This window comes from Apteryx mantelli, chromosome 10, assembly GCF_036417845.1.
Source record: "Apteryx mantelli isolate bAptMan1 chromosome 10, bAptMan1.hap1, whole genome shotgun sequence".
Lineage (NCBI taxonomy): Eukaryota > Metazoa > Chordata > Aves > Apterygiformes > Apterygidae > Apteryx > Apteryx mantelli.
This window is the reverse complement of record NC_089987.1, coordinates 5,116,390-5,139,016: the sequence shown is the minus strand read 5'-3', so window position 1 is coordinate 5,139,016 and position 22,627 is coordinate 5,116,390. Positions and strand designations below refer to the sequence as shown.

The 22,627-nt window shown below is 38.4% G+C and overlaps 1 protein-coding gene across 3 annotated transcripts in view; it reads left to right on the top strand.

Annotated features, from left to right (window-relative positions):
* Window positions 1-22,627, top strand: part of CDH13 (cadherin 13) — a 534,614-nt gene that overhangs the window by 235,560 nt on the left and 276,427 nt on the right. For all 3 annotated transcript variants that reach the window (XM_067302424.1, XM_067302423.1, XM_067302422.1), the window contains exon 5: window positions 7,749-7,901. In XM_067302424.1, coding sequence (XP_067158525.1) covers window positions 7,749-7,901 — 153 coding nt within the window. The remainder of the gene's footprint in view (window positions 1-7,748; window positions 7,902-22,627) is intronic.

Genomic DNA, 22,627 nt, shown 5'->3' with positions numbered 1-22,627 from the left:
ACTTAAGCAGCGATTAAATTGTGTTGATTAAATGGCTATTGAAAGGCTAAAATCAGCCAGTGAAATACCCAGGTCTTCTGTGACAAATAATAGTCCTAGGTGCTTTTCCTTGGAGATTACAAAAGTCTGTGTTTATAAATTCTGTGTTGTCAGTATAAGGACCTTGTTGTGTACTGACTCACGAGTCTGCAGATACATATCTGAAATCAGCTATTACTTAGGAAAAAGGGAAGTGAAAGTTATTTGTAATGAATCTTGTTGCTTTTTATAAATTAAGAGCTAAACAAAGTTGAAGGATTACCTGCTAAAAAGGATAATGCACATCTCTGTGTATTCACAGAATTGCTCTCTATCCTGAGAACAGATGCTTGCTGTTAGCTACTTATATTGGCTAAATCCTCAAATTGCGTATTTGCTGCAATAGGAGGGGAAGCCTGCAGGCCCAGCACTGCAGCCGATTCTGCAAGGGGCATTGCTGCCTCTGTGCATGTGGATTCACTTGCTTCGTTTGGGCATCTGTGTGCCATACTAAAAATTTGCTCTGAATTTTGTAAAAGTCTATGCATAGTTACAGTCAAAAGCCATTATGTTAGATGGTATCGTTGGCTGAATATCAAATGTGTTATTTGGGTTGATTATTCTAAAAAGACTTCAAAAAAAAAAAAAGAGCACTGTTAGCAAAATGACTTCTTCAATTTCTAATACACCACATCATTTTTATACATTAAGACATTTTGTTGAAATGTTTGTGTGGGTAATTTATTAACCTTGGTAAATTTCAAATTTATTTTTTTTCTTTTCCTTAGTGAAATCTTATATTTGCAGCGCAGTAACAAAATAGTAGTTCATATACTAACCTCTATACCAAGCACAGCCTCAGCTTGCAAGATTCTTAAATGTGCCATCCGTATTTCAAACAATGCAAGTTTTATTACCTTCATGTGCCTTAAATTACCAATGTGATAGCTGATAAGGGTATTTCTGGAGTTCTGTTTGGTTTGCTTCATGCAAGGAATATTTGCACAGTTTTCAGCCCCCAATGAGTCTTGCAAACATGCATCAAAATTATGCTATAAGTATCTGTATTAACTTTCACAAATTTTGCACTTCCAGTAACATCTTCATGACAAAGCTCATAGTTAAGATGCTAAAAAACAAACAAACAAACAACCCCCCCCCAAACCATTAATTTGAGAATATCAGTGTATGACTTCTCATTTTCACAAATCATTTTACTTTTGACTTCTTTTATTCCCACATTACACTTGTGGCTGCTAGTATAAAAGCTTCCATGTTGAAGGTGTTTGTACACCTAGCACTCAGTCCTTGAGAAGTTATACATAGCTTTTGAAAAGGCTTCAGTTTCTTCCAATATTTATATGTGCATTGTGGTGATGATGATACTTGTGTTCTTGCTTGAGGAATTCTTGCCCATAATTCCTGGATTGCTGTAGTTCACAACAGAGTCTAAGAGAAGCAATATAAAGAATGTAAATAAGAAATAATGACTCATCGTGTAATAGTAGTTCTGCCCAGTAGACACTGCCTTTTTAATGGTGCTTTAAAGTGCAAAAACGAAACACTTTCCAGTGGAGTTTCTGCCAGTTAAAACTGACCCTTGGGGCTGTGACATAGAGCAGAGGCAAAGAATCTGATTAAGCTTGAACAGGAAATAGATTTTAAAGTTAGAATAATTGAGTTACGGCTTTCTTTGCTGAGTTAAATCAAGTGTGTTATCTATCTACATTTTTCTTTTTCTGGAAGAAAAAAATTCTTATTAGGATTGTCAACAGCATCAAGTAAAATATTTGTAGTGGATGACACAGAAGCAATAGCCATTGTACAAAATATATTTTTTTCTAGTTCACCGACAAAAAAACTTTGCCCTCGCTTTGACCATTTTCCTTTACCTTGGCTGTCAAAGGAGGTTGGGTCACAGTGTTGTATATTCCTATTGCTGGTCAAATTTCCCTTTTCATTTTGTGCCTGTGGTTTCTGGAGTGCTGCTCCACTGCAAGCTCATATATTAGAATTTGAGTGATTGACTTGCTGGTTTAAGCTTTGGAGTTAAAGCATATACTCTAGGAGATTTATGTAGCTTTGAAAATCTTGCCTCATAAGGAGACTGGAGATTGAAAACTGCTCTGGAACCATTTTGAAATTTAGCATTGTGAGATTGCCTGCTTTATTCTATTGCATAAGCATCTCGGACTGCTGCAGGTTTTTTCTGTTGTTTTTTAGAATTTTGCAAATATTGTTCATGCTTACACATACTAATTTAGCTTATTTTTTGGGGAACATACTACATGGGCATTTATCCAGATGCATTTCAGTTAATTATATTTTTTTGAGTTTGACAATCGTGAAAAGTAGTTATAATGGAGCGACCTGCATAGTTTACTGTGTCTGTGAACAAGAAAAAAGCGTTACCTACAATATATGTTGTCATATAAATGTGTATGCTTTATCTCTAATTATCATGCACAAAGGGAATGGTCATATGGAAGGTTTGCACTTTATAATATCTATTACAATTAAGTATGTGAATAAATCACTTGGACGTTCTCAGACATCACCTGTATATTGAATAAATTCTATAGAAAGTCCTACTATAGGTGGAAATCTAAGGTCAAATTTGACCAGTCTCCCATTGTCAAAGAGCAGAATTTGGTTCCCGTGATTAACTAGTTGTCTAGTGTTTAATTAATGAAGATAGATGTAATGAGACCCAATAGTTTTAATCCGTTGTTTAAAAACAGCAAATGATGGAAATTACTCTCTAACCAGAGTTGTATTCTAGAAAAAAAATCAAACACCACTGTCTTGCCAATAAATATATAAATTTCCCACCTGAAGATGGCTGGGGCAATGAGTCCCAGGAGACAGCGTACATGGAAAACCTGGCCCAGGGAGTGAAACCCAGGTATAGGGGGGTAACACTCCATGAACTGCACTCGGGTTGGGATCAAGTATACCTGTCTGAGGGTGGGATTTGTTTTCTAATTAAAAATTGTCACGAACATGATGCATCTCTAATTCAGACAGCATCAAGAACTAAAAAATTATGGAAGTGGTTGAGGTGAACAAGTCTTCACCAATGAGACTGGCCAGGATTGGTGCTATTAAGGGCAGATTTGCCGTAGTTGCAGCACTGTAAAGTCTCTCTCTAGGGTAGTATGTTTTTTTGTACTTCTATCTATTTCTCTTCTTCTCTTGAGAACACTCTGATTTACTTTTTGATAAACCCATAACAACAGAGGGATCACAATGCTGAAATGAGTTTAGCTGGAAGGGATACATAATGTCAGCTGAAAAATAGCACTTGGTAAATATGTCTTGGCCGTGGCTCAGCAGAAGGCAGATCCTGTCAGCTAATCAACATTCTGTTTTCTAGAAAGTGTTTTTCAGTACAGCAGAATCATTTTTTTTTGCTTTTTTGAAAAAAAAAGAAATGGTTCATCTAGGGTGCTATTTACGTGTTTCTGACAAGCTTAGTATGACTCACTTCTGAGTTTTTGATACATTTATCTTCCAATGCACCTTTGACATGGGAAAGTGTTGTTAGCCCCTATTGAGGTGAGGAAGTGAATTATGTCTAAGCCTACGTCTATATGTTCCTTTGGGTCCTGGGTGAGGAAATAGCTTTCACAAGTATGTATTACTGCAGGATGCTCAACGTGCATCTCTTCCATCTATCCTATCTGCCCTTGTAATGTCAAGGTCCTTCTAAATCGTGGTGCCACTACAAGGGAAAATGTAATATATGGAGTCTGTGAGGCCAGATGATGTTTGCCTGTCCTATCTGTATTCTCAGCAGGTAGGTGGTTGAGTCTGTCCTAAGGGGCAAACTGTGTCCTGGCAGGACATTTTCTGAGATTTCCCAAAGGTCACCTCAAGCCCATGATGGACATATTCATGTCTAAACAGTGTGGACTCACTGGGTACTTAGGCATGTATCCAGACTGCAGCATAGATATAGAGTCAATCCTAAATCCTTGAAGATATATTTAGACATCCTGGCTTTCATTAATAACAATTAATGTATTGTATTTAATTGCCAATTTTGAGTTGTCTTTGAAGATGACTTATCAAGTACTGGTACTGGGACATCTGAAGCTGAACAAGCATTAGCACAGCAAAAACACTTTCATAAAAAATCCAGACTTCAGGTTTTAAGGTGTTTTGGGCACCTTCAGTAACTGTTAATATTACTGGCAAAGGAGAGGATAGCATTTTGTAAAAGGAATTCAGAATTTTACAAGACCAAATTTAAAACTATTGCTACAGAGGCCCTAATTTGTGAAATGCAGCTGGGCCCTCTCTCTGTTATGCTTTAACAGTGTTTGCTCTGTTCAGTTCAAGGTGCAAGATGGGCAGTCACTGACTTCAGCCTCTGCTAGCTTAATTGGGCCATTCCCTAAGACTGAAGAGGCCTGATATGTGGCTTGTAGGCTCTTCATATGTTGCAAAAAATTTCGATATTAGAAGCTGTACCAAAGTTCCTAAGGCCACAAACAAGTTTTGGATACAAGTGTTCTGTCTGGGCTGCAGGCTGTAGCAACTGTGGAAGCCAAGCTACTACTTTAGAAATGTAAATAGGACATCCCAAATTAAACATTTTAGAAGAAATCTGGCCTTGTTTTTTCTCAGCCTGTAAATTGGGAGAGCATCATCATGTAATACATTGTAACCTAAGAATTTTTCATATGAACAGTACTGTTTTAGTTTTCAGAATAACAGTCTTGCCAGAGGAGATGTCAGACAATCCTCCTGTTTGTTCTTCCTTGTTCTTGCTGAAGCACCAAACCATATGGCAAATTAAGCCTGATTTTTATTAAAATTTTCATTGTACTTAGCTTAGTATGAACTGGGAAATGCACTTTCTTTGAACTATGCAGCCATTATATAAGCATCTTAATTAGGAGATGTTAATGTTCTTGCTGTATTTCTGAGATTCCTGGGAGTATGTAGCTCCCTCTTGTGGCTAATTAAGCACTAAAAAAAATAAAAAATCATACTTTCTGAAAATTGCTTCTTGTGTTACTACTGTTGCTCTTGAACAGATGATGCAGTGGTACATGGAGCATCTCTAACCTGGGCTTCTTATTGCTTCATCGAGCATTAGTCTCTGTGCACTACCCAGATGCTTTGACACTGCTCATCTCCAGGACAGTTTGCTGTTCTGCTCCCTGCCTTGCTCCTATGAGTTTCCTGCAGTGACGGTGCACTGCTCGGCAGGGTGCTCCTTGGAAGGCTGCAGCAGGACAGAGGAGAGACTTTCCCCTCTCCTTGCTCCAGAATTCAATGGAGACATGTCCTGAAATTCCTTCTTTCTGGATAAATAGGGAGGAGCGAAGGGTTGGCACGTTCTCACTTGCACGGTGAACGTGGCTGCTTCCCAAAGTTTTAAGTAGGCTGATGGACTATCCAGTTATTCAGAAAAACTCTGCTTTCCGGTTAACTCCATTGGTCCTGTACACTGTATGTTGGAGAATGGTTGCACCTAGAGCTGGCATGAAATATGGGATGTGTTGTAGCTCCAAGGAGTACAGATCTTTCAGGTATCACGTTAGGATATCTTGCTGTCCAGTTCAAGATTAAGTTCTTTGCCAGATTTGCAGTCAAGAGGAAATTTTCCTTCCAGTCAGGTTGGCAGGGATGTTTGTTGTTTATTATTATTATTATTATTATTATCCCCTGCTTTTCTATCTAGTATGAAGTATGACCTGTTTATAATTATCTGAGATTTGTCTATACTTTTGCGGAATATTGATACAGCCCATGATTTCTCCTGGCTTTTTTTTTTTTTTTCTGTGACTGTTTATAATTGGGGCTTTTGGCCTTTACTGGGTCTTAAATTTGCCATAAGGATTTGGGAAATGTTTGGCTGTCAGGGCAAGGGCAGTTCTGTAGACCTCTGAATTATTTTTTGGGGCTTTGATGCCTTTCAAACCACTGTTCTTGTATTGGATGGGAAGGTGCACTTACCCTCCTTGTGATAAATCTCAGAAATCAGGGCAGAGGAAGAGCAATTCATCTTTTTCCTGCAAAAGTGAGCAATGGTCACGACACCGTAAAATGGTAAACAAAGCCTTGTGTTAAGAAAAACACATAATTTTTGGCTTGATATAAAAAATGCCAGAGACTGGTCAAAAAATGAATTGATTACCAGGGAACTTTCCAGGAGCAGTTTCAGTTTCATCACAAAACCCGAAGTCACAAAGTTAGTTTGCCCCTTTCCACCTGCAGTGTTGTCTGCCTCGTTGTTTTGTCTTGACAGCCTCAAAAATACATGAGAAGAAAACCTCATCCATTAGTTTTCCTGACTAGGAAGAGAGGGGAAAAAAAGGTGAAATAGTTTTTTACTTTGAAATTTCTTCCTTCCCCAAAGGGTTTGCGAATTGAAACTTTATCTCTGAAAATGCTGATTTCTTATTTCATATCTTGTGGCAATTTTTTCTCAATTAAAATAAAGGAATAATGATTGTGGGGTTTAGTCAAAATCTCACTGCCCAGTAATCTGCAAACCAGCTTTGCTGAACCCGCAGCAATAGGGCAACAAACATGTATTTCCTCAGGGACATTATTAAACTCTCTGCATATTTATTATCTCAAAATGGGAGCAGGTCCAGATTTCTAATACCACTTTTTCCTTCCTCTTCCTGAGCTGTGATTCAGAGCAGTGCATAAATATTTGACTTAACGTTTCTGCAGAAACATTAACAATATAAAATTGATAGGAACAAAAGAACATGAAACAGCAGTGGGAAGGAATGGCTTGGCAAGATTGTCAGCCTTAAAGGGCAAGATTAATTTATAATCCTTTTAGTTTCTGGGGTACAAATACAAATTTGCAAAGCATGTAGCTTGTAACAAACGTTGTGTAGCTCTGGAAGTTTACAGATGCTACTGTCACTAACATGAGACAGCCTTGAAATTAGATTTTTAGGGATTTTTTTTTTTTTTTTCCTATGGGGGAACAAGTAGTGATGGTTAGAAGGAATTTCCATGCGCGCGCACGCATGGAAAGTGGAGGAAGTCCAACTGTGTGACTAAGCTGAGTTCTGGGCAGGATACCCAGATATTTTTATGAGGAGTTTTTTCCTTGCTTTAAAACCCTGGGAAAGAAGGGTATAGAAGGGAATCGGGGGGGGGGGGGGAACGTGGGGGAACACACCCAAAAGTAGTCTCTTTGAAATGATTTTGAGATGACTAATGAAAAAGACTGGCTTGCTGGAAAATAATGCATGATGGGTATCTGATATTAACAGTATTGTTAAGGTTGTTGTGAAATAAGTATGTTTAACGCCATTCAGTGGAATGTCTTTTTTTCTTTTTCTTTCTTTTTTTTTTTTAAGACTACCGTTTCTTTCTAGCTATTTTATCAATTTAATTGAAAAAAGAATCAAATAAAATGTCAAATTATAGGCATAGAGTGAGTACAATAGCAATGGAATAATAGAAACTTTAAACCCTGAAATGGAAGACGGCAAAGATAAGATAGTGACTGGCTAAGGACGTGACTTGGTCCTTCAACTTTTGCAGGATTTAACACAAGAATTGCCCAGTGTTTTCTGAATGATCAAAACCACATGTTATAGTTTCGTATTATTGCCATATTATAGTTTCATATATTATTGTTATATACCTCGACATCAGGTAAAAGATTAAAACTGTGTCTGTTGGCTTCAGAAGATTTTAATACTTTTGTTGATGTGGCCTGTCGCTTTTTGTTTCCTGCCCTGCAGGTCATCAGCAGCGAGAGGACAGAGGGAGCAAAGTTTCGCCTCTCTGGTAAGGGAGTAGACCAGGACCCCAAAGGGATTTTTCGGATCAACGAGATCAGCGGGGAAGTCTCCGTGACCCGAGCCCTTGACAGAGAAGCAATCGCCAATTACGAGGTGAGCGCTCACGGCGGTAGGAGCTCTGCCTCTATGTTAATAGTGTATTTTTTGAACGTGTAGGGGCCTTTGAAAGGGCTGCAGGTGTGATGTATCGAAGACTCAATTGCGAGCTACTGTCCTATAAAATTTCCAGAATTGTCGTTCGTCCTTTGGAGATTCTGAATGCATTTATACATGCAGTCCAACTCCACTCTGCTTTCTGCATGTAATTTCTGCCATTTATCTTTAGTAGGGATGCTGTCTGAAAACTGTGTGTGCATTTGGTTTGTGAATACAAAATTATGCTTGGACAAAAGGAGGTCTTTTGGGGAAAGGGGAATGCCACTAAGGTAGTAACATGATTATTCTTTCCTTTTTTTATTGTCAGGTTGTCAATGGAATATACTATTCAGCTCTATTTTGGAGTAAGGGATATCTTTTAATGCAGCTGCAAAAGATTCTGTTAACTTGAGGATGTTAGCAGATATACCTGTCAGATGTATGTGTTCTATAAAGATTTTGCTAAAGACTCCTCTCCTTATCGATAATTTCCCCACTGAAATTCTAACAAATGATCTTTGAAATCTTAAAATAACTGTAGCGCAGTTTTTTAAAATAGAAAATATAAATAGAGGATCTGTCAGTTGATATTTTCTATCTATCTTTGGAAATGTGCAGTCAGATTAACTTGCGTCTGGCCATTTTGGCATATGTTAGTGGTTGGATTCAAAGTGCCCTGCGGTTAGTTGAGTTGCATGTTGCCACTTTTGGAGCACGGCGAGACTCAGCCCCGTGTCCTCACCCAGCAGGGAGCTCTCGGGGCTCCAGCCCACCCTGGGCATTGGCTCCAGAGATGGCTCTGACCCTTCTCCCCAGCCTCCTACTTATTCTTTCCAATGTGTAATTATCAATACTTGTGCTTTCAACACTTTCGGTTTCTCACCTTACTTGAAAGAGAGTTTGCTGCTTAGAAGACTAGTCGTATGTGCTCAGAAATCACTGCTAAAATTTAACATGTGTTGGTTTTTAACACTTAAACATCTATTTCTCATCTGGGGCTGCAATGAAACGTATGCTAACCGCGCTGTTGGATTAATGGTAGTAAATGCTGTCCCTCTTAAAAATAAATAAATAAAAAAAATTGCAATTTCTCCTGACACTGTTGCTCATCTTCATTTTCCAGTTGTTTCTCATCTTATTATGCTAGCTTTCCACCTTAATGTATTCAATATAAACCTTAACTTTTTTTTTTTAAATCAACAATCATAGTAGCCTTTTCAACCTAATGCTTAAAACCACAAATGGCCCTATCTGATCTGGCGAAGCATACACTTAAATTAAGACAAAAAAACGTTTCCCTAGAGGAGCCTTTTTGAAGTGATGCAAATGATAAACAAATAGTGCACTGTAGTAGATTATCTAGAGTATTGCGAATGTATATCTTAGTAGGCTGGAGTGCTTTCTAACCTGTTATAACACTGCTCAGCACGCTCCCTGGCATCCTGTTGTGCAAATGTAGTTGAAAAGTTCTGTAGAAGGAGAACCCTCAAAGTGATTAGTCAGTCTTTGAATCCAGCCCATTGTTTTTCAATAAAGATATATCACGGTGTCAGGAAAGCAGCAGGATTTTCCCCCCATTTCCTTGATGCACTGAAAGATGAATTACTGGAAAGATCCTTAGGTTTCTCAAAGAAGATTTTGATTTTTTTGAGTGTCCCATCCCCTCCCCCCACCGTGTAATATTGATTTACTAAAGGAAAAAAATCAAAGGAAATGGCAAAAAATGACAGAACAGATCTCCACGAAAAAATACAAGTTCTTTCCAAGCCATCATACAATCAGGTATATAAGCAATGGTGTGGCAAGGATAAAAAGACGAAATCTGTTTGATTCCTTCCCGCTACACTGAGGGTGGCTGTGCATCAGCAGTCATTTATTTCTACTCTTAATTCATCTATACTCAAGGGATGAAAATTAAAGAATATGTTAATAGGGCAGAAAATAGAGTTTTGGAGAGCTCAGGATTTCATAGAACTTTGAAGATTTTTACAATCCATGTACCTCAAAACTTTTAAAATTAGCTAAAAACTTTAATCCATTATAAAGATTTTTTGTTGTTGTTTTGTTCACCAGATGTTTGAAATTCTGCTTTTTGTTGCCCTCTTTCTCCTGGAGGGTTCTTGAAAAACCTTTTATCCTATCCATTACAATAGAAGCATGATTAAAGTAGAGGAAATCTGAATTCTACTCAGACTTTGAATTATGTCTATTTGTGATAATGTTTAACTCAGGTGTTTGAGAAACACTTGTGAGAGAATATCTTTGTTAAGGATTCCACATTAGTGTATCAGGTTTACGTAGTTCAGGCCTCTCAGAGCATGCAACCTCATGTAAAAATTTCTAATGACTTCTGAAACTCCCTCCCATTTTTATGTTATTGTGTCATGAGAGAAGGAACCAGGGTAAAAACCTGTGTCCGCGGGAGAATCTGGGAGAAAATATTACACCAAAACCTTTTTCTTAGACTGTTTAGACAGGCGCTGTGTCCTGGGGCAGTTCCAGCTGAACTGTGATTTCTGATCATGTTAAACTGAGAAAGAGCGAACAATTATTTTTAGAAAGTATTCAAAGTCCCTTTTGCCCTCAGTGTTTTTGTCGTCTTTCCTCCCCTCTTCCCATTCTTTTTATCCATTCTTTTTTTTTTAGTAAAGGATTGCTAACATGTTTTAAAATAAAGGAATCTGTCTGAGAGCTGGGGCCTGACAAAGACTATTTGCTGCAGCTCAGTGGCGTGGTGGCCGTGTCTTCAGAGAAGTTTGGATTTTGTTTGATATCAAAAGCAGCCCAAGCTGGGAAGAAGATTGTGAGGCAGCTACGTTAATGACCTGACCCCCTCGAAGCAGGCGTATTTAGCTGATTGATTTATGAGTTGTTTTCTATGAAATTAGTTAAATTGTTCAAAAATGGACAAGTATGTGAAATTCTACCAAAATATTAATGTCGGAGTGATTAATTGCCATGGTGAAGCTGACCTAATCATTTGCACATTTGAAAATGGGATAGTTTCTGATGAGAAAATGAAACGGTGTCACGGGAGGGCGGGGTGAGACAGCAGAAGTCCAAAAGCCAGTACATTGAAATTAGTCATTAATAACCATTTTTTCTCATGTATATGGAACTATGCTAATGAAATCCCCTTTGCCAATGGAAGCAGGTAGGCGCTTCTGGTGTGTTTGCCCCGTGACTTTGTGGGGTGCCTCCCTGAAGGTCAGAGAATGGCAGCCAGTTTTAGTTTTAAGTGGATGCTTTTTCGAAGTGCAGGAGGTTGTAAGGATGTTGTTGTGCCCAAAAGACTGTTCTAGAAAAGTGTCTAGTAATTCAGTTTTACCTCTAGAAGAGGTCTGACGAAGAGCATTCGGGAGCTCTGATAGGAATTCTCCAGATCAGAGTAAACCAGTGGATTTACGTTGGTTTGATTTTGAGGCTTGCTACAGCCTGTTGATGAAGCTACTGAATGATGCTCCAAAGAAAGGGCTTAAGCAGACTATGGGCATATTATTGAATTGTTTCTGGGTTGGTGAGATAAGCAAGTAGCCTACAGCCCCTATTTACTGTGAGCAAAAGAAATTCAGTAGTAAGAATGCGGTCTGAAAAATACTATCTTTGTAAGTCTAGTTGGAAATTTCAGACAATAGCAGATCATTTGTTCATTCAGTATTGAAAAGTGCAGATGTGTCAAAACAGGTACAGGAATTTGGGGGTGCTTAGGATGGATATTCTAGTCCAAATCAGTGAGATACACACTGACCATCTAAAAATAGCTAATAATCTAGGCAATTTGGGGTTCATTTCAGGTCCATAGTCTTTTCTGAATCCAGCAGAGCAGGAATATTTGCCCTCATCTCAGTAAGTGGTTTACAAACAGGTTATTAGTTTTTGTAGATAAACTCTCTCCTCCTGTTGGGTGAGGAACAGCTGTGGTCAGAGGGAGCAGGAAAAAAAGAAGAAAGGGGGAATGTAATGTTTCAGAAACTGTTGTTTTATCTGAACATTTATATCCAAACTGGGCCTAAAACACCAAGGACTCATTCAGACTTAGGCGATCAATCTTATATTAGTGACAGTGAATGGGCTCAGGTGCGGGAGTCTGCTTTGGTGCTCCTCTGACCCCGCTGAACTTCGTGTTAGCTCTGTAAAGGCAAGGTGGGGACTTCTAGGTTGTCTCATGGTTTAATTGTCCTGTGTAAATAGATTTCCACATCTGCAAAATGAGTTGATGTAATTGAACATCTCACTGCCTGTCGCAAAAAATTCGTAGGCATTGGGCCAAGCTAGTCGTCTTCCTAGTTGTGAAGCACCTCTATTATTTGTTCCATATTAAGCTGAGAAATAGAGTCCAGCAGGACTGCAACATCACCCCAAATGTTTGGCTCAGTCACAGAAATAGCAGTTCTCGTGTAATTTGGACTGATACAGTTCAGACCAATGCTTTGGTTGCTGCTGATGGCTCTGCATTCCTTAACCTATTCTCTGTCTACTTGTTATCCAATGTATAGAAACAATAATACAGCTCGAGAGAAGTCATAATTTGCTTTTTGGTACTGGTAAAGTAGGTTTTGAATATCTCATTCTGTCACTGCCATTGGCAAAGCATCCTTTCACAGGAGGGTGATCAGTTGCTATAAAGCAGAAAGCTCCTATGACTGATTTCACACCCTTTGCTTGTTAAGCATTTATAAAGCAAATAAAGCTCTTCACTTAAAAAATAATTAAAACTAACTCTTCATTAACAGTTCAAATTGCCTAGGTAAATTTGGTCACAGCTCTGATTTACACGCTGTCACTGAATGGTTTTATCAAACTTCTTCGTTTCATGCTTGCAAAGGATCACTTTCTGATTGATTATTTCCCTTCCACACATATTTACACTTGAGAAGCAGTTATGAAAAAGACCATCAATGATGGCATCATCCTTTAAAATCTTGAGACCTGATTGAAAGCCACCCATTGACTGGCTGGCACTTTGTCACTGATGCTTTAGACTTGACAGGACTGGATTTTAGTGCTGCAGGGATTACATGTAGTGATAAGTGATAGGAAACGAGTTTACACAACTTCAGGCTTTGCCCAGTACCTACCCAGGAATGCCTGACCAAAATCATGTGCATTGTTTTTATTGTTTTTTTTCCTCCCCCTTCAAGACATAAAGAGTTCATGGAATATTGTTCCTCTTTCCTCTGGGCCTACCTAACCTTTGGATAAAGAATAAAACATAGTTCTTTGACCTGTCAATCTGTTTTGACATCTTGATCCTGATAATCAATGCGTGTAACTCTATCTCTGCTTTTACTTGCATGGAAGCAATTTGCCTATGAACATATTATCTATATAGAGTGTGAAGTTTTGAAAATGAGCTTGTTACTATGAGGTGCAGTTAGGTGGCATGAAAGCAGCACACGTAGGTTTTATGTGAACATGTTTCAGCCTGTATATTGCATCAAGAAAGCTTGGAAACATGGCAGAGTACAAACATGTCAGGGAGGAATCCTGATTATTTAGCAAGGAGGAAAGAAAGAAAATTTCAATGGAAAAAATGAGCAGTTCTTGTGTTGCTGTTGGATATGATTATTAAGAGGCTAGAAACTTATTTATAAAAATGAGGTGTAGTTAAATGAGATACAGTTGAAAATTGTGGCAGTAGAAAAGATCTGTCACTTGCATTATATGCGTATGTATAGAGAGTGCCCAAGGCGAAATATGTATTTCTTTATATTGAGAATATGTTCAAATATATATGTATTCAATAAAGTGTTCACATGTTAGGGCACCAGGTAAACTCAGAGATGGCTGTTTTGAATTAACTCCCCTTTATAGAAGGAGAATGAGAGCCATGCTTTGACTCCAGAGAGAGAAATGAACATTGACTGAGAAAGTGCCATTAGGTTGTCACCTGGCAGCATTACCTGAAATTTAGCTGTCTGTACATGGACTCTTCAGTAAGCAAGCACTGGTGATAATGTCTATGCAAAAGAGGAAAGTTCATCACTGTGAGCATTAAAAATAATGAACTGCTATAGGAAGGATCTTGAAAAAACATGGGCAGCCTCTTGAAATTGCTGAATTCCCTCCTTTACGACTGTAGATGAAGGACTGCAGGCTGCTCCATATCCTGAGGTAGGTGTAATAATCTTAACGTAGCAGAGACTCGCGTCTCAGCAGTTGCACTTCTGTTCACGTAATAGTCACAGACTATGAATTCTGAAAACCCGTGTTAGCGTAACACCGGGCGTAGCATCAGAGCAATTCAGAGTTGAAACTCAGTTATATTGGTTCTGTTCCAATATAGGCATTTTTGTATGCAAAGAGGAAATCAACTCTACTTTAACATCAGATTCCCTTATACTTCAGCAAGTCTTTTAAGAGACGATATGCTAGAAGTTGGGAGTCTGCACCGGGGAAAATGTTACCCTGTCTGTAAGCTCCTTTCCAAACCTTTCACCGCTGCCAACTGTTGGCAGTGGCTTCGGTCGACAAGCAGTGCCTGTGACCACACCACTCCTGTGACTGGTAGCCCTCTGTTAGTAAACTGGATCTTGTCCCTCGGGAACAGTTGTACCTGGCGACTGGCTGGCTGTGATGCTGGGAATGGCTTTGCAGTGCTTGGTTCCAGGCTCTGGATCTCTCTCGCTCATTAGCAAGCTACCGCTTGCCTCTCTAATCTCTGATAAAGCACTCAGTCCAAAAAAAGACGTTATGTTCCAGTAGACTCTATGAATCTTACGGAAACTGGTCCTTCGTTCTGACAACACCGACTTGATCCTGACCTTTGTTTTTTGACATGATTGTTCAGGACTTAGCGCTGCTTTTGCCCTTATGGAAAAAGAGCGAAGCAAATGAATTTAGTCAGTCTAAAGAAATACTTTCTATCTAAAAACCCGTAGTGATGGGTTAGTCCAAAAAAAAAAAAAAATTGCTGCTACCTGTTCTTCTGTAACAAATGGATTTAGGGTAAAAGCTGGAAATAGAAGATGCTTTCATAGGATGCCATAAGTTGGAGAAAAACAGCTCTCATTTGTCAAAATATTGTTAGGACCTTTATTCTCTTTTTTCTGCCAAAGAGATTAGGAAATGGCAAGGTTAAGCATTAACAGATGTCTCATTGAACCGAAGAGTAGAAGTGCAGAAATAGGAACAAACTGAGTGTAAACAAAGGCCCTGATCCTTCCATGAGATCTCCTGATTCATGAGGAAATTTTTGCTATCAGTTGTTCACAGGAAGGTGAAAAATAAGATGGTCACTGTAACTGTGTACATAAATCAAATATTTGTGCATATAAATTTGATGTGCATATAATTTTTTCCCCATATTTCTTAAAACTTCAGATTTAAATAGTTGCTTGCAGAGCTGGGATATAAATGGGTTGTTAAGCTACTAGGAATATCACTTTTTCTCCCAGGGTTCCTTTATGGGATAAAATGAAAAACTGACAGAAAGTCAAGTTAAAATTAATGCTCTCTTTATGTACATTCTCCCATTTAATCTTGGGGGAACAGGATATTTATTTTGTAGAAACTCTCTAATTTACCGTGTCTCATTCATTTTTACTGTAAATAGTCTATTCAATACATTCTGTAGATCTTAATGTTATGAGATATCAGCAGGATACTGTGATTCATTTCAGAAACCACTAGCTTCCTCATATTATTTATGTGGAAAGCATACAAAAGTCAACAGTTAGTTTTGTTGGAGGGCATATGCATTGCTCTTGTATCTAACTGCTGGTGTGGCTTTGACATCCCTGCTTTTCAACAGCCCTGTCAAGTAATTTGTAGGAGGAATAGAGTGAAGCTTCATTAAAGGGAGAAATCAGCAAAGGTGCGTTTGTAAGCGATAACTGTCAAGACAAGGGAGTGGGCTTGGATTTCCATGATAAAAATACCCCAAACACCAGGCAAAATTAGTGTTCTCAGACTGCAGAGTGGGAGGTGGAAATGCATATCATAAGAAATACAGAGATATTGGAGTTTACTGAGACGGTAACAGATGAGACAAAACTTGCTTTTGTGTTTGTTTTTGTTTATTTGTTGGGTTTTTTTTTTTATTTTCAAATAGAACATCATTCCTGGAAAGAATAATGATGTGTTCAGTAAAACAAGAGGAGACTAATAACATTTTTGTCATATTATGGTAATAGCCTGTGAAACTGCTCTTGCAGTTATATATTAATTGCATTTTAAGACATTTAAATGCCATCATGATACTTCTTCACTCTTCAGCATGATCACTTTGTTCCTTGTTTACTTGTTTTCCAGCAACTCTCGAAATACCTTGCTCACAGTCTCACAGTTGTAAGCATGGTATAAATACCTCGGAAAACACTATCCTTTCCCCCAGACCTTAAGTTTCCGTGCCCGTGAGCGGAAGGAGCCTGTCGTGCCTTGCAAACACGCATGAGTGTTGCCGGCCTTGCACGGGGGTGGCCGCAGCACGGGCGTTGCAGAGGCCCCCGAACTGAGGGGAGAGAAAGCCCCGCCGAGCTCCTGCCGCTCCGCGCTGTACCGCCCCTGCAAGGAGGGACGTTTTGTTGCTGGATCCCCTCCACCGGCTATTATCCGCGTTATATTTGCCAGTCTTGTTAGACTGGCTAGCTATTAGCTTGCCTTGTGTGGCAAGCTTTTTTAGGCAAAACCAAACTTATTTCAGGTCCACAAAATGCAGCCAAATACATCTTGAAAGCACCTTTATCTGAACTTTCAATGAGACTTGTGAAAAATGTGGTTTCTCAATATGTTGGCTGCACTCTTATGACCATATCTTTGTGTATCCCACTACTGTAAAACTTGCCACATTTCTTTTTATCTGCTGTGTACACAGATGTGCCTGACTAACCCCACGTATGCAAAGATGTAGTTAAGAAGTTTAGAGCAAAGGTGGAAGTATCTTCTTTGGCTCTTGTGAGCCAAACAACTTCATTCGGAAGTCGTTTTCTGCTCACAAACTTTGCTTAAAGCTATTTTGATACACAGGCATTGTGCCAGCTCTAACCCTAGATGGAGGAGAAATTATTCATCTTTTCTTTGTGGAAGGCAGGGGGGTTTGCCACTCGATTGATCCCTTACTTAGGTGTTTGTTTTTTTGGTTTTCTGAAAAAGTGGACAAGTTCTGAACATTGTGTTCCTTTGCTATGCATGCAAAAGTATAGCAGAGTGTATTCTGAAATACATTGTGTTTTGAAAGACAACATTCGATACTAATCTCTTCTTTTTTTTCGTAACCCACCAAACATCACTCATTTTTGTTTAGGACCTGGTGTTTAAATACATAAATAAAAATAAAAACCTTCAGTGTTGTACTCTGACATTGTAGATAAATAATTTTATTATAAAAGATTTCCTTACGTTCCAAAACCTGAAGAAGGCTATTTCCCAAATTGGATTGATTTGGGAAGTAATCAGTTGCTATCGAGGTACAAATATTATTGGTAAGATGGAAAGCCATGAGGACAGTTCTCATTAAGAAACAGGTAACCTTGCATGGAAACCTTGGTCTGTGTCTTCAGGACCTTTTCCACTGCTGAAGCCAAAGTCATGAAGGTCTGGCCTTGCTAGTTATTTCTTAATAATTCTCTCAGCATTTCTCTAGCCTGTTAATAACATTCAGAATAGACAGAAAATTTTGAAGTTTAGTTGCTGAAATCTTCGTAGATCTTGTCCCTCCCAATGTATTTCAAGGAAGAAGACTGATTTAGATGTTTGGTCAAAATTCAGACATCTTAATGTTGTAATTGCTTGAAAGATCCTGATTGCTGTGACTTCATCTTGAAAATGCAGGTCTGTAACATCTATCCCTTATTCTCTTCTTGTGAAAACTGAAACATGGTCTGTAACATCTCTTCCTTGTTCTTTTTTTTGCGAAAATGAAGGCAATGAATTCATTATATTTTTATGTCAATAATTTTCTCTCTGCAGCTAGAGGACCCGCCATCCCCTTTCTGACCTCTTGTTCTTTGTGTACCTGCAGAAAATCATATTAGCTATCTTATCCTCTCCTGCGATCTTCCTTTCATTTTCCGCCTTCTCAAATCTTTTTTTTCCTTGCTCTTTTGACTTCATTCCATAACCTTTCTACTCCCCCGTCTTTCTTGATGTTTTGTGTCATTCACTTCCACTTTCCCTACGCTCCCTGTTGCAATTCCTTAGTCAGGCACACTGACCTGTGTTATCCTTTTTCTAAGTCGTATGGCTAGACCATGGTTGTGCTAAACCATCGTTTAAGCACAAATTTGTTTTGTTATTATATATAATCTTTCCACTGCATTTACAAAAGACGTTCTGCTTCAGGCAATCTAATCTGCATTGTTCATAAGTAAATCCCTTCAGAAATCTGTGTTTTGGAAGCCCTGAATTTTGGATTACTTACTACGTTAGCCAGTTTTTTCTTCAATTTCAGTGAAACAATCTGGGTAGTTAATATATGATGGTAATAGATCTGGTGGAAAAGTGTGTTTTGTTTACATTTTACTGCTTTTTAGGCTGTATTTCTCCTCAGTCAAATTCAGCATAGTAACTTAAGAAGTTATATGGCTGCCCAGAAATTCCTGGCATTTCATTTATCAAAATTAATTGTAATACCTAATTCCGTTTGGAATTGTAGTTCTCTCAAAAGTGGCCAACCTCAGAAAAAGGGAGCTGTATAACAGAATATCTGATATAATGTTTAATTAGTTCTGTGACTTCAGAACGGTGATTTTAATACTTGATCTGTATAAAATTATTGTAGGATAATGGGCCATCATTTTTAAGCTGTATGTACATGTGCTTGTGGCAAAAATGTTAAACGGGTTTGTAATTTTTATGCAGGGGGGTAAGTTTTAATTAATGTGGAGTGACATGTTTTTGAAAAATGTGCGAAAAGAATTCACATAAAATTTATAAATAAGCACATTGAATAATTCAGTTTGTAGATTTTCTGTTCCATTCTGGCATGGCAGTTCATGCATGTTTCTCTAATGTGATCACAGGGAATAAGGCTACAAAAAATCTCATCCTTTAAATATCATGCTCCAGATCTCCAAAGATATTAAAGTCACAAATTTATACCTCATCATTATGTGCAGTTAAATTGTCTTCAAAAGCCAGACTTACTGCATTTGCTCTTTCTTGGACAGAGGTATTAAGATCCCTAATATTATGTGATTTTTTTTCATGCGGCCCTACTTTGGACATGCTCATTGTTACGTATTTTTTCCATGTCCGTATGAAAACTTATGGGGAAGATAGGGCAGACTATGAAGTCTCCATTGTCTGAAAGATATAAAAATAACAACCAAAAGAGTGGGCTATAAAATATATATATTCTGGAATCCAGAAGTCGCTTACCCATATCATCTTCAAAGCTTTTTGTTTCTTATATTTTAAGTTCACTGCAAGACTCATCTGTTTCCCAGGCCCACAGATAAGGCAGATGACCGGTTGTGTGTGGGTGACGGGAAGATTTTATGTTTTGATCTGTAGAAGTCAAAATAGAATATTTTTTCCCCAGTATATCAGCTGTCTCTCTGTTACTGCACTGAAGGCATTAGCTACTCTTGAGGAGGCTGCCGTGGGTATAGCTAACGGTGTGACTTGGCCCTGCACCTGGACCACAGTCAACGAGTTGCCTGACGGTGCGTGAGTCTAAATAGGATCCACATTTGCCCGGCATTGCAGGTGAACTCTGCAGTGCTTACAAGAAATAAAAAGTCGTAAGAAAGTGCATGTTTTATAAATATAGTTCTGACTGATAACATTTACCAGCCAAACAATAAGAGGATAATTCATCTACCAACGCTCTTTTCAAAACACGGCTGCCCTGCACAGCCTGAGGAGTTTGCATAGTTAAGCTGTTGCATATGCGGACGTGCAGGTTACTTTTCTACTCTACTTTTTAAAAATACCCACAAATGTCTGCATAAGTATGCGTCTATGCATAACCCCAAACCTATAATACCCTAAATCTTAGCAAATCCTTATAGATTTATGTATTACTTTGGCTATTCCACTCAAATCTTACTTCTACTGCAGTTGAACGGAAATCCTGCTTGGCAGCATGAAATCACTAGTGCACTATCATTATCTCTTAATTAGCGCATTTGTCAGTTATTTGTGGACGTTTCAGTCGTGCTTAACCTTAGGCAGCATCCTGCCACCATCTGAAGCATGACCTGTCCCAAGTATTTAAAACATGTCAGTCCAATGCCCCAGCTTTCATGAGTTTGTGAACTTTTTAGAGTGATACGTTCTGCATTCCTTTTATCTGGCTTCTGCTTTTTTCTTTTTTTTGCTTGTTTAGTCTTTTTTTTTTCCTTTGATCCACATCATCTGAATTTTCAAGTTCTTTTTGGCTCTTATGTATTTATCCCTTTAAAATGAAAATATGACAGGACTCAATAGGTAGAACTTTTTAAAAAAACCCAAAACACTAACTATAACAAAACTCATGAAGGTGTAAGAGGTGCCAATACTGCATATCTCAATTGGAGCTGTGAGAATCTCCATTTTCACTTTATAAGTCTTCTGTGGCAGAAACATTAATGGAAACAGGTGATTCTTCTTCTGTGTTAACATCTTTCCTTCTTTAGATATTTTTCAATGTATAATATCAGCAAATGAGTAAGAGAAGCAGAGTACAGCTATAAATATTTAGAGCAGTGTGCAAAAAGAGATTTCTAATATTAGAGAAACTTTAGTTGGCATCATTTTGCTATCATGTAAATGATAAAAATCTTGCTGTATTTTCCTGGTTTGCTCAGGTCATTACTAATTATTTCTTAATTAGACATACTCCACGAAACCAAGCTATATTTAGGTAGATGCCTTATTTGTTTTTTATTTTCTAGTAGCTCATTAACAAGACATATGACTTTAGCTTAAGATTTTTCAACAGATAATTTAAGATGTTTATATCAGTACATGTAAAACACCATATGTTTAGACTCACATGAGGGATCTTTTTGTTTTGAGGAGCTGTGATTGTAATTCTCCTTTAGAGGGTGAAACAGGTCCCAGTAGCTTCTGGCAAAACTCGTTGTGCAGGTAGGCATGTGACAAAATTAAAGCTTGCAGGGGGAGAAAATGTAATTCTGATCCTTTTGAAGTTACCCCATAAGGAAATTATTATTCTCTTTCTTCTCTTCTATATAAATATATCTAAGAGTTGATAGTTATTGACAGATCGAGGTCTGCAGTTTGAGAGATTGGAGATGCTAGGTTATTTCCGTGCCGTCTCCAGGATTTCTGCGGTTTGCTGGCTGCTGGCGTCGGGCATCCCAAAGGTCAGCGCTTGCTGGGAGCCGTCCTATCGCATTGAAAACACTTCAGCTGAGCGCGTTCGGCTGCTGGCGGCAGGAGCAGCCGGGGAAATGTTCTGCTGCGGCCCCTCCTGAGGCCCACCACGAGGATGGAGACGGTCATTAAAAATTATCCTGTTGGGACTGAAGGCTTCTAAGTGGGAAAGTGGATGGTAAAATAGTGGGGAAGGTTGTGAGGAGCCAGAAAATCTCCTTTTGGAGTTGTTATATCATGAGAGGCTTGGAGTAGTATTAATTATATTTTTTTCTAGTTTGTGTTGTCAGAGTGTGTGTAATATGTAGCGGAGGTACCCTGCTATGCAGGTGTATTTGCAGTTTTATTTGCAAAACAGAGATAGTTCATCTTTGCAGAATTCTTCCCAACCTCTGCTGTAACATTACTTTTATTTTACATGATTGTAATTCAGATATCTTTGTGGTGCAGTGCATTGAAAATATCTATTATCTATTTGAGGCTCTGTGATTACATATTTATTTCTATAATGTATTATGTGTACACAGTTGACATGAATATAGGTTACAAACTTTATTTGTGGATGCTAGCAGTGTACTGCTGTTATATTTCTGTTAGTTTTATAGATTTAAATAACACCATAATGGTTTACTGCTTAGCAATTGTTAAGAGGGAGGAAAATCGTAATAGTTTTAAAATACAATTTTTTCTCATTTTCTAAAAGAATTTTTAAAATAACTCCTTTTTTTTTTTCTTTCCACCTTGCCACTAGGGAACTGGGGAAAGGGACAAAAAAGAGTAAAAAGGTTGTTCTAAAACTAGAATAAATTCCCCAAACGTCCTGCAGCTTTATTGTATTTTACATTTCCCCTTCTCAACTGGAAGCAAAACATTTGAAATGGAAGAATACCCTAATGGCAAGCCCTTCTATAGGAGCTTCTATATGATCAGTGGGGGACTATCCCCACTGCACACAGAGAGACTGGGTTTTCTTTCAACAGTCTTGGGATTCGTAGACCCATCGGCCTTGTTCACAGCAAGTGGAGCTGCAATCTCGGTCTCAGAAATCTGGAGGTTCCAGTGGAGACTTAGAGAAAAAGCAGCGATTCCAGTGCTGGTCAAGCCCAAAGTGTTTGTAAGTTCAGGTTTGGGGATATAAAAATTTGTACTGTGTAGTTGCTATACTCTGCAGTATATATCTAATGACACTGACCTTATTAAATCACAGCTCCACTCTCCATGAAACCAGTAAATTAAAGCATAGTCTGCTATGTTTATGGGCTTTACCAGCCAACAAGCTGATTCTCCAAACACGTAATTTGCTTGTCATTCAACTTTGCAGAACACAGTTGTGGCAGTACAAAAGCAGAACGGGAGTGGAACTGCATTTGTAACCTTTAATATATTAACAGTGCGCCAACTTGAAAAATATACTGCATTTC